Source organism: Cervus canadensis, chromosome 19 (genome assembly GCF_019320065.1).
Source record: "Cervus canadensis isolate Bull #8, Minnesota chromosome 19, ASM1932006v1, whole genome shotgun sequence".
NCBI classification, from domain to species: Eukaryota; Metazoa; Chordata; class Mammalia; order Artiodactyla; family Cervidae; genus Cervus; species Cervus canadensis.
In genome coordinates, this window is record NC_057404.1 from 48,347,387 (window position 1) to 48,360,641 (window position 13,255).

The following is a 13,255-nucleotide window of genomic DNA, read 5'->3' on the forward strand; positions in this document are numbered from 1 at the left end:
CCTGAGTTGGGGACCACGTGCAGTATTGAACTGGGAATTGCACTGGGAGGATGGGGTGGAGCCAGCTGGCTCCAGTGACTACACCATGCTCAGAGCCTACACCCAAGCACTAGAGAGCAGCTGAACACCACAAGCCTAGGATGCCGCTGGTAGAGTCATTCAAGAACATACGCCAAGGCAGGCAAAAATATCTAGCTTAAACCGTGTGAACTCTGGTTCAAGAAAGTGCCTGTAGTTCTAACCCTTTGAAAAACGTCTAAGCCTAATTTTATAAATGACTTCCCTTACACAGTTTGCTGAAATGATGTGGCAAAGAGATAAGCACATAAACTTAGTAGTTAGACTCAGGTTTAAATCCTGGATGCATCATTTTAAGGTGTGTTACAGGGAATGTGACCTTGAGCAAGTTATATAGTCTCTCTAAGACCGTTCTATCTTCCATTAAAGAAGAACATTGTTCTCTATCTTGTAAGCTTAAAAGCGCCCGGAAAAATGTACAGGTAATTACTATTATTATACTGTGTGTCCCCCAGGAGCCCGGAACAGAGGCTTCTATGAACTCATATTGTTTTCCTGAAAAGCTATATCTGTTTTCAAGTATATTTAGATGGTGTAAGTATCTCCAGGGGATCTTCCCGACCCAGGAATCAAACCCAGGTCTCCCACATTGCAGGCAGACGCTTTACACATCGCAAGCCACCAGGCTTATCAGTCTGTGTATATAAAAGTGTTAAGCATGTAGACATGTGAAAGAAGCGTTACAGAAGGTTGTCTACTATATAGACCACTGCCCTCTACTGGACAGAATGAGAAGACCATTATATGCTTGAAGTCTAAGTTGGCACTGCTGCTAAGTCACATCAGTCGTGTCCGTCTCTGTGCGACCCCACAGACAGCAGCCCACCAGGCTCCCCCGTCCCTGGGATTCTCCAGGCAAGAACCCTGGAGTGGGTTGCCATTTCCTTCTCCAGTGCATGAAAGTGAAAAGTGAAAGTGAAGTCGTTCAGTCGTGTCTGACTCTTCGAGACCCCATGGACTGTAGCCCTCCAGGCTCCTCCGTCCATGGGATTTCCCAGGCAAGAGTAGTGGAGTGGGTTGCCATTGCCTTCGAACTTCTTTAAGTTTGCACAACCTGGTTTAAAAACTAAAACCACTACAATATTGTAAAGTAATTAGCCTCCAACTAATAAAAATAAATTAAAAAAAAAAAACTAAAAAATTAATTTGCAACAATTGCTTCCTTAAAATTTAATCTACATCAGGATTTTTCATCTGGAACTATTGGGCCAGATATTTCTTTGTTGTGGGGGGGTGTTCTGTGTATTGTAGGCTATTTAGCAGCATCCCTGGCCTGTATCTATTAGATTCGGGTAACTCTCCATCCCAGTTGTAAAACCCCAAATTTCCCCACATATTTTCATATGTCACTTGGACAAAGTTCCCCTAGCTGAAGACCATTCATTTATGTTGAAAAATGCTGATTTTGTAATTTATTGAAATTAAACTATATAAATGAAAAGCTATTTTGTCCTTTACTTTTTATAAAGTAACCCTCTGTAAATCAAGATATAAGAAATTATAACATTTTAATATTACTATATTATGCATAATATAATATGTAATATTTTAACATTTAATTTTTAATGTTTCAAAAACACCAATTAAATATTAGAAGAATTTAGTATTCAGTTCTTAAATGAAATGTAATCATATGATCCAACTCATTCATTCTTCATCCATTCATTCATTCTTCATTCAATGAACACTATAGAGGACCCAAAACTAAATAAAACACACACACTTCCTGCCCTTATAAAAGCTCCCAATTTAGGGTCTGGTGGTGGAGGGGATAGATGAACAAAGATGCATTGTAAGAAAGCTTGCTAAGTACCACAATAGAGGAGCCTCATTTCACAGGTGAAAACTCTGATGCCCAGGAAGGTAATATAAGTTTGCAATATTACATAGACAATTGGTAACACAATCAAGACTAGAGTCAAATTTACCGACATTGAGAATAAGATTCTTTCTTCTTACCAAAACATTTTAGGGGCACAAAAATTAAAATCTAAATCAAATTACCTTGATTGACAGTCATCATTTGACAATAGTATCCTGCCTATTATTAATGGAATTCGCAAACTTGGAAAATGTAAACTAATATAGCATGCTCCCTTTTGGAAATATTTTTTGATTAAGTAAGACCAATAAAACTTTTGATTTTTTATTAGCAGTGCTTTATTAGAGCTAGATTTCAGATTCTAACTAATTAAGGATCAAAATGATTATAGGAGCTAATGTGTTAAGATTTCACTCTGTGCCAGGTACTATGTCAAATGCTTGCATGCATTGTCTCATTAAATCCTCGGCACATTTCTGAAAAGTAGCTGCCATCATTACTCCTATTTAATGAGTGAGGGAAATTACTTAAACTTGCATGTCGAGATAATGAGCTTTGAACCCACAAAGTTTGACTATAGGGCTAGACCTCTCAACCACTCTATTTTGCTGTGAAAACCTAGGGTTGGAATGAGAAGGTAACTATTAGAACTAATGCAAAAGTTAGTATTTTCTTCAATAATGAATACTACAAATTCCAATGATTAGTTGGCAGAAAAGACCCCTAAAACATCCTTTTTTGGTAGATCAACATTCTTCCTTACTTCTCAGACAAATTTGTGAGGTGATACCATCATTCCTGTTGCGCAGATATGGAAACAGAGCCTGAGAAGTTTGGTACATGTCTGAAAGACATACAGAAATAGCAGAAACAATTTATAAATGCTTGTGTCTTTTTGGCCAGCCATATAGGGGAAAAGTCAAAGCAATTATATGTAGGGGAAGGGAATGGAATCAGTGTAGAATCAGTGTAGAAAAATCAATGCCAAATATGATTAATTGACCACCTAATGCTTGCTTTAAATAACATGAGTCAATCTTTATTATATAAATATTTTATATATAAACCAGTATAAAGTGCTATATTTCTTTGTTTCATTGTCATTTCAGCGTGATCAGATGATACTTGACGATGTATTACCTGTGCAAGAGGATGATTCTTTGATATCTTCACACCCAATTGTAGTCACTGTGACAACTCCTGATGAAATAACATCTGTTTTTGATGGAATTTCCTATAGTAAGGTGGGGAAAATATGACACTGTTTTGAATGTCTTCCTGTTTAATGGCCTTTTCCTTAGCAAATGCCTAAAAATGGTATGAATGGTTAGATTATGTTAATGGGTTTGGGGAAATAGTGAAGAACTTATTCCAGTGCTGAATATTCCACAGTTTGCAGTTTTCAGTGGAAATGATCAATGCTGGTCATTGTCACAGAATTCTGAATCAGATTTTTTTAAAGTTTCTCTTTTCACTTTTGCTAAAAATGGCTCTCATTCTGATAACTGAACATTTATACTTTAAACATCCAATTTAAAATTATTTGATTTGATTATTTGAATGACAATAAATCTTTTTCTGTAGTCAATGAGAAATGCCATATACATGGACACCTTTTCTAGTAGAATGCTTCCAGTAAGTACTTAAATCCAAGTCCATTTAAGGAATACTTTCATCTGGTTTCGTATAAGATTTAAAGATGAATGACTTTTGTTAGCATGTGATAGATGCGGCATCTTTATCCACTAAAATTCTATGAAAGGTGTTGAAAATCCATAGTGACCCAAAGTTCCATGCTACCCATTTTCTCTTACAAGTTTTTCTTCTGTAGCTTCTCCTGAAAACATATTCCACACCTGTATGCAGCATATTTTAGTCAGTTTTCTACCTCAGCTTCTTATGGTTTATCGACTATACTAAGTTATCCAAAAACCACTGTAAACTAATACATTTTATTGTTCTAGGTGATACCCAAAGTTTTATTTAAGACAAACTATGATAATTATTAAAATGAATAGTAGATAAAATTGGCTTGAGTGAAAAATACCATATATTAGTATTTGAAGCTTACAGCATCGTATTTTTTGGCTTTCCCTCTCATATATTTTCATGGCATTTTTAGGCTTCCTTTATTCGTTTTTCTTTTACATTATCAATGATTCTTTTTATTGTTCAGTTAAAATGGAAACTTTGAATCTACTTATAGTATATTCTAATAATTCATGGAGAGACATTTATATTTATTAAATGACTTTCTTCCTAAGTCCCAGATATTCCATGGGTTTACGGTATTAGGTCAGAAATAAATACATGTTTCTAAGCCTTTAGCCTTCCACTAGGTACAAAAATAACTTATATTTTAATAAATTACAGTAAAAATTGCTAATTTAAATGAGTAAGCAATGTTTCTCTGGTCAGGTACTTGAAAATTGATTTTTAAATCTATTTTGGCTATTGTTATTGTTTAGTCACTAAGTTGTGTCCGACTCTTTACAACCCCATGGATTATAGCCCGCCAGGCTCCTCTGTCCATGGGGTTTCCCAGGCAAGAATATTGATGTGGGATGTCATTTCCTTTTCCAGGGGATCTTCCCAACACAGGGAATGAAACTAGGTCTCCTGCAGTAGCAGGTGGATTCTTTACTACTAAGTCACCAGGAAGCCCTTTAAATCTACCAATAAAGTGTTTTAGAGTTAATCTTATAACATATGAAAAGCAAGTAGAGAGCAGAGGTATTCATCAGATGCTTCAGACTAAATAAAACCAAGTGAGATAAACCATTTTGGAAGAGAAGCATTTTATGCCTAAATTATATGTCTTCGTGTGTGGATAGTGCTCAGTTGTGTCTGACTCTTTGCGATTCCATAGACTCGCCAGGCTCCGCTGTCCATGGGATTTTCCAGCAAGAATACTGGAGTGGGTTGCCATTTCCTTCTCCAGGGAATCTTCCCAGCCCAGGGGTTAAACTTGCGTCTCTTGTGTCTCCTGCACTGGCAGGCGGGTTCTTTACCACTGAGACACCTGGGCTTCAGTAAATTATATGTCTAATCTATATTAGAAATCATATGTCTAATCTATATTAGAAATCATATGTCTAATCTATATTAGAAATTATATGTCTAATCTATATTGAACTATATGACCTGATTAATTCCTCAACTATTTACTCCCCTCTGTTAAATATAAGTTCTCCAAATATTCCAATATACCTAAGAAGTAGCCAGAATTTTATCCTGAAATTGCTTTCTTTGTTCAAAGAAGATGACTTGATACTTCCCCCCCCCCCAAGTTTCTCTTTCATTAGGAAAGCCCCATCTACTGGTTCATGTGGCGAAGTGCAATAATTATTTGAATCTCAGGTTTCTGGAAGGATGGCCCTTGTATCCTTTTTTCCCTGCCTTTTAGTTATTTTAGAAGCATAGATATGGGGGTATGCCAGATGGTATTTTCACCCTAGAATCACAGATTGATAACCATTTAGCAGAGTCATCTTGAAGACATTATCCCACAAATATGATCATGAGATACTAGTCCCAGTAGACATCACTGATATTTGTTTCTTTTATATATCCTATATTAGTTTTTCTTGCCATTCTTTTACATCATAGGGAGCTTCCATTCTGAGAATGCTTGAAAACTGGATAACACCAGAGAAATTTCAAGCAGGATGTCAGGTATGATTTATTACTTTTAATACTATTAAAAAACTACACTGGTATGTGACTGATGAATGTTAAGATATGTGGTTAAGGACAATTCCCCTTTTACTTTTACTTTCCTTGTTCAGGAATAGATAATATTGCAAACTCAAAAAAAGTGATTTCACATACAGTCTGTTACCTACATTGTGTCTGTAACTGTCACTTAGCACAAGTTTCACAGAGAAGTTAAACAGATTACTTAGTGTTATTTTTGATATCCTTTACAGGGTTAGGGCTTGGAAAATGTCCTTTCCCTTCCTAAGATATTAGTAATAGAAACACTGTTTCATTTTGTGCTTACCAGTAACAACTGAGGGACTATTATCGAGCGATCTAGGTCATCATGAACTTTTGACTAGAATGACTATATTGTGATTATTCAAAGTGAAGAAGAAAATGTCAGTATAGAATATTTAAAAGCACTAATCTAGATAAAATGAGTTACTTTTAGTATACTATAAGCTGCAATCCTCTCACTCAGAAGAAGCAAGAAACTGACTTGAAAACCAGCAACAGCCGTGATGAAAACCACACAGTGATCCAGGACTCAGAAGTCTCTTCACTGTAACCTCAGGCAAATCTCTTCTCTCTAGACACCAGTTTCCTTCACCCCCAAAATGTGAGAGTCGGATAAAATAGTATTTAAGGTTCCTTTCAGTCCCAAGATTGCATGCTTCTCAGTACAAGACACTGTGAATATACAAAGAAGTTCCTTGAAATTAATTTTAAGCAGAAACTAGTCACTAAAAATCATCATTAACAGGTAGCTGTGATTATAATTATTACTATTTCAAGTGTCCAGTTATTTTACTAAGAACGAATGACCTACACAAAACTCGGGAGCGAGTTAGACAAAGAACCTGCGCATCTCATTTCCTCTCCCTTCCTTTGCCTGCCCTCCAGTGGCAGTACTGAGCAGTCGGCCGACCAAAAGAACAAATACGAAGGCAGCGTTTCAAACTGGCTTCCACCCTCTCCCAGGTATCTTGGAGCAGTCCTGCTAGTGTTGTTTTATCTCTCCATGGCTAAAAAAAGGAACTTAGAGGACAACATGACTTAGGTATAGCACCTCTTGAAAGTTAGAGCAACTTAGAGTGAAAATGATATGTGCAAAGTCAACCACTGGTTTATTTTCTTTGAAGACTCAAAGACCACTTAAGAAGGTTCTGTTTCCATCAAAGACATCCATATTTTAAACAGGACAATTCTAGAGCATAACAGAGAAGTGATTACAGCAGGAATTTTGGAAGGTTTCCTGGAGAACCACAAGTAGTACCCAATTATGAGATTAGAAGACTAGGAATTTTCTTTAGGAATATCACAGTATCCCTGAAAACTCATATGCAGAGAGGTTTGGGGACCAGAACTGACAAAATGGGGAACTTTCTAGTTAAAAATATTTTGTATTTGTATTGTAAAAATATTTGAAAAACGAAGGCTTACACTTTAAAGTAATTTCCACAATTTATCCATTATCATCATCATGATTATTATTATTCCAAAGACTGTATATTCATTTCTTTAGAACAAAAGTCTGCAAACTACTCCTATAGCTTGTGGGCCAAATCCAGTCTATCACCCATTTTTGTAAGGTCTGCAAATGAAAATCATTTCTACATTTTTAAATGGCTGGAAAAAATCAAAAGAAGCATATTTCATGACATGTGAACATTGCATGGAAGTCAAATATTAGTGCATAAATAATGCTTCACTAGAAAACAGCCTTGATTACTCACTTACATATTATCTTGGCTGCTTTGGGGCTACGGAGGCAGAGTTGAGTAGTTGTGACAGAGACTTATATGGCTCACAACACTTAAAATCTTTACAGCTTTTTATGGAAGAAGTTTGCCGAGAGCCCTGGCTTAGAGCCAAGCTTACCAGTTTTTATCTTTGCATATCACTTAAACCACTCATGAGTGATGGGACTGTCTAGGGTCTGAGATGAGAAAGCAGTACTGGTGTAAATAAAGGTAAGGGATCAGCTGGTAGTGGACAGTTTAACACTAGTAAGTGAACATCATAGAATCATGAGTCTTTTTTCCCTAGCAGATCAAAAATGTTACGGTCTGTTGACTGTCTGCTGAACACTCAACTGTCCTTAAGTACCTCGCATTGTATATCCTGAAAAAATTAAACTTTTCCTCTCCTGTTCACAATTCCATTAGACTAAAAAAAAAAATTATCCCATTAATAATAAAAAGTATTTCTTATGCTTTACAAATAAATCATTATTTGTACAGTGTTTTTATAGGTTATGAAATGTTTTACATACAGAATATCATTCGATTTTCATTCTAGGTATACTTGCTATATTATACATTAGAATGAGATTGTTGAACTGTTCACTGATGTTGTGAAAGTATGGAAAAAGCAAACATTGACTTCTGAAATATTTATCTTTCACATGCAGAATTACTTGAAAAAATACAAATTTCAGAATGCCAAAACTTCAGATTTCTGGGAAGCACTTGAAGAGGTAATGAGAAGTATATCCTCAAAAATTTCTTTGATTAACAAATGATTTATCAATCATTTCTTTATCTGATTATTCTATCCTTTTATCTCCCCTTATTTGTTGATTGATTATTCTCTCTCTCTTTTTTTTAATCTTAGGCAAGTAATCTCCCAGTGAAAGAAGTAATGGATACCTGGACCAATCAGATGGGTTACCCTGTACTTAATGTGGACAATATGAAGAACATCACACAGAAACGTTTTCTGTTGGACTCGAGAGCTAATTCTTCTGAGCCACATTCAGCTTTTGGGTATGACTCTATAATGCACTTCAGGGGAAATTTGATGGAAATACTGGCAATTCATTTAGAACTTGTTCTTTGGTACCTGATTCATAAGCACAGTGTCTTTATGGAAATAAAGACATTTAGAAATAGCTCAGTCATCTCTGGGTTCAAAATGGTGGACTGAGCACGTGCATGCAAGTCTTATTCTTCCCAGAAATGACTGAATAAGGAAATAGAAATACTAAAAGAAATAAACTCAGAGATGTAAAGAAAGCAGAGAGGAAAGGCTAAGTGCATCATAGACTCCTAGATGAAGAAAAGCAGAGGGAGGGATATAGACAGAAAACAAACTGAGAGGGTGCAGCCAGAGGAGGAGACTTGAGCAGAGCTGGCAGCTGAGTTCCCCTGCCCTCGATGGGCCTGGGCTGAGAGTCAGCACTCAGAGTGGACGGCAGGAGTGAGAGGTGAGGTGGGAAGTAGGGCAGTTAGGAAGTCTGCACTCAGGACCATTGTGTTGGCCAGACCCCTCTCCCTCCACTTTCCCTTCACTGACTGCCATTCTTTCCTCTGCACAGAGCTCTCAAAAGTCTGTCAAAGACCCAGCAAAAACCCAGAGGGCTTTTTTTTTTTTTTTTTTTCTGAACAAATTGACTAAAACAATGGAGGAGAGCTAAGGATTTCCATTTGGCTGGTGCACGCAGAGTAAAGCTTTCCTCCTTGTGGCATTGGTAGGATGAATGGGCTGGAGCAGCCAGCTCCACTCACACATACACAGAGCCTCTAGTCAGACTTCCTGTTCAGCGGAGAAGTCTGTCTCAAAAATATAACTCTCTTCTCAACAGTAGAGGGGTTACATACAAGACACCAAGAATAATCAATTTAGTCCTTCTTTCTTAAACATGAGTGAACGATAAAAGATAACAAGATGCATGAAAAAAATCTAAAAACATAAAAGTTAAAATCTCACATGAACAAACAATAAACCCATCTCAATAAGAGACATAATCAAAATAAAAAATAAATTTATGAAATATATTGAGATCAAAGCTCTTATACACATTAACTAAGAGCAGATTTTTTTGAAAGGACAAACTAAAAATATAAAAGAGCTATGAAAGATTAAAATTTCAGTTGTCAAAGAAATTAATAGACCAATTAGAAAAAAACTTGGAGAATTCTCTAAAAGTACAGGACAAGCATACACAGAACTGGTAAATGTGAAAGAGAAGATAAATATGAAAAAAACCTAGCACCAACTAATAGAAGTCTCTCAAGAAAGGAAAACAGAGAAACTTAATGGGCATATTATATCAAAGAAATAATAAAAGACACAAGGATTCTGATTTAAAAGTCCCATTGAGTACACAGTACAAAATGGTAAAAACCAAAACATATTTAGCTACAGCCTCATGAAATTTCAGAGAATAAGGGTACATGAGTTACTGTGACATTAGAATTCTTCACAACAGCTCTGAACACAAGAAGAAAATAAAGCAGACATTTAAAATGTAGATGCAAAAAATATTTTCAACCTCCGATTCTCTACCCAGTCCCTAAACCAAATGTAACAGCATAGTGAAGGCATTTTCTGACATGCAGCCCCAGAAAATACTTTCCACACAGCACTTAGAAAGTTACTGAGGTTACACTCTAGGCAAACTGGAGCAGAGAGAAAAAATATGAATATATAAAAACAGGAAGACACAGGATCCAGGAAACAGTGTATCTGTCCTAGGAGATCCATGAAAGGAAATGCAGATCAGTAGCCATCCAGTGGGTTCCCAGTGCCCCAGGAGGACTGGAGCTGAGTTAGGTGATCTGCAGGAAAAAAGACAGTATGATTGGGAGGATGGCAAAATTGAGGAGTTGGTGAAGGCCTATCAGTTTGGTCAACTATAAAGAAGAAAAATTAGAAAAAAAAATCAAGGCCGTATGTAAAAATTGTGACACACCCCCCCCCCCAAAAAAAAGAAGCAGGTAGAATGATTTTATGCTACTGATAAAGTATAAGGAAAAGGAGTCTCCTGCGCTGGCAGGTGGATACTTTACCACTGAGCTACCAGGGAAGCCCAAAAAGGAGTCTATTTTACCCTTATAAAATAAGATGTTAGGGGAAAGTTTTATTTAAGTGACTCAAGAGCTATGAAATCAAACCATAGAAAAGGAAATATAACTCCAACACACTTCTTGGCCAACAATAGGTATACAGCATAACTCCATATATGTTATTTATTGTCTTTTAGTTTTTTTTATAATCAACCAATGGATAACATGTTAAAATTTTGTTCTGGTGGCAGGTTATATTGTACATATAAACAGTTTTAACACTGTAACAAGAAAAAAGATAATTGACAGAAGAAAGGAGGTGGAAAAGGAAGAGAAGGTGGAAGAGTGTTGGGATACTGATTCAGGGATGGACTGAAGCTGGTTTTAATCCCAACTCAGAGATATTATGCCAGCAGCCTGAAGCTGGTCATGATGTGAGTTAATAGAAATCAGCAAATAATACATTCCACCTCCCACTCTACCTGTTAAAGGGAGAAAGAAAAAGAAAGCAGTGAAAGTGAATTAAATCACCCTCTTTGGTGGGTGAGTTAATAAATACTACCTAAATAATACAGAGGTATTCACAGTTACAGGATTAGACATTTAAAAGAGGGTGCTTCTGAGAGAGGTGCTGGCCTGTGGGTAGGGTGGAGGAGACTGTGGCTTTTCAATAGCAGTTTTTCTAGTTTTTGATTGAGGATCTTTTTATTTACAATGCATAAATGAAATTCTCCCAAACATTTTAACAGTGACAAAACCAATTAAATTATTTTGTATATTTTATTTACAAGCAACTTCTAAACAATACTACTTAGTGAAGTGAAAATGAAAGTCCCTCAGTTGTGTCCCACTCTTTGCAACTCCATGGAGTATATCCAGTTCGTGGAATTCTCCAGGCCAGAATTCTGGAGTGGGTAGCCTTTCCCTTCTCCGGGGGATCTTCCCAACCCAGGGACTGAACCCAGGTCTCCTGCATTGCAGGCAGATTCTTTACCAACTGAGTTATCACAGAAGCCCCCGACAATACTTAAAATGTTATTAAATTCCATTTATAATTTCAAATATAAACACCTAAAGACACAGATTTATAAATCTAATTAAAAGATACTTTTCTATACATTTTTATGGACATAACAAATGAAAATTCACAAATATGACATATCAATTCTTGGACATTTTCAACACATTAAGCTTTAAAAACAACAACAACAAAAATAATCAAACCTTTAACTTTACAAAATGAGACTTTCCTAGCACATAAAAAGATGCTCAGCATTACTAAATATCAGAGAAACGCAAGTCAAAACTACACTGAGGTATCACCTCACACAGGTCAGAATGAAGCACCAAAAGGCCTACAAACAATAACTGCTGGAGAGGGAATGGAGAAAAGGGAATGCTGTTACACTGTTTGTGGAAATGTAAATTGGTACAAATACTATGGAGAACAGTATGATGTTTTCTTAAACTAAAAACAGAACTACCAGATGATCCAACAATCCTACTACTGGGCATATATCTGGAGAAAGCCGTAATTTAAAAAGATAACATTCACCCCAATGTTCATTGCAGCACTATTTATAATAGCCAAGACATAGAAGCAATCTGAATGTCCATCAACAGAAGAATGGATAAAGAACATGTGGTATGTGTATATACTACTACTCAGCCATAAAGGAACAAAATAGTGCCACTTGAAGCAATATGGACAGACCTAGAGATTATCATACTAGGTGAAGTTAAGTCAGGGAAAGACAAATATCATATGATATCACTCATATGTGGAATCATATTTGGAACAGACACAGATTTCAAAAATACACTTAGGGTTACTAAAGGGGAAACACGGTGGGGGAGAATAAATTAGGAGCTTGGGATTAACATACACACACTGTATATAAAATAGATGGCCAACAGGAACCTACTGTATAGCACATGGAACTCCACTCAATATTCAATAATCACCTATATGGGAAAAGAATCTGAAAAAGAATGATATATGTATATGTATAACTGAATCACTATGCCATATACCTGAGACTGACATTGTAAGTCAATTATATTCCAATAAAAGTACAATAACAAAAAAATCCCCAGCACAATCAGATTTTTCTAGACATTTAAACATGACTACTGAGTTAAGATATTCTAAGGATTTCAGTTAAAATTACAAATCCAATGTGTCAATCATTCCCTCTAATTTGCCAGATTTCTTAAACATCTCAAATATTGTAACAGCTGACAAAATATGTGCCACACAGCCAGGGGTTTCCAAACTTATCACCCTTGCATGACAACAGCTTTTACAAGAGTTAACACTATAACCATCGCTATATAATTAGTTATTTTTGTAGACATGAATGGAGTGCCAACTGCCCCCACACCTGCAGGGTCTCCCAGCCATGGGGCTGGCCACAGGAACCTAGGTGTGCCACTTTGGGGATATCATCTCAGACCCCCTACCCAAGTGAGCCCCCTCCTGGACAGGATTCTGGCTAAATGTGACCCATACACTTCATCCCCTGGACACCATTCTAACTTCATCCATGCTGATTTTAATTGTCTTTTAGCTTAACACTTGCTTTGGGTGGAGACAATTTTGTACCCACCAGACTCCAGATGGCTTCTAATCTCCACTGCCTGATTTCTATTGTAAAGACCCTTCACCTTCTTCCTCTCATTTTAAATAGTCTCGCTGACCTTATCTTACAGTCGCATATGTAAAGCATCACAAGATCACTTATTCAATAGCAATTAGGATAATATGAGGAAGGAGAATTACAGGGTATAAAGAAAGTGTCTCAGGAAGTGTTTAAGCTAGTAACTGTAAACTGTTTCTTTTATAGTTAGTTGTATGTTCCAG

General features: G+C 36.5%; 1 protein-coding gene and 1 long non-coding RNA gene across 2 annotated transcripts in view; one reads left to right on the forward strand and one right to left on the reverse strand.

The window, feature by feature from the left end:
• The window catches only part of LOC122422268 (glutamyl aminopeptidase), a 79,094-nt gene that overhangs the window by 28,927 nt on the left and 36,912 nt on the right, over window positions 1-13,255 (forward strand). The window contains exons 7-10 of the mRNA XM_043438629.1: window positions 3,010-3,144; window positions 5,510-5,575; window positions 8,016-8,081; window positions 8,219-8,370. Coding sequence (XP_043294564.1) covers window positions 3,010-3,144; window positions 5,510-5,575; window positions 8,016-8,081; window positions 8,219-8,370 — 419 coding nt within the window. The remainder of the gene's footprint in view (window positions 1-3,009; window positions 3,145-5,509; window positions 5,576-8,015; window positions 8,082-8,218; window positions 8,371-13,255) is intronic.
• LOC122422269 overlaps window positions 1-13,255 on the reverse strand; it is an 85,619-nt gene that overhangs the window by 5,512 nt on the left and 66,852 nt on the right. The window lies entirely within an intron of this gene.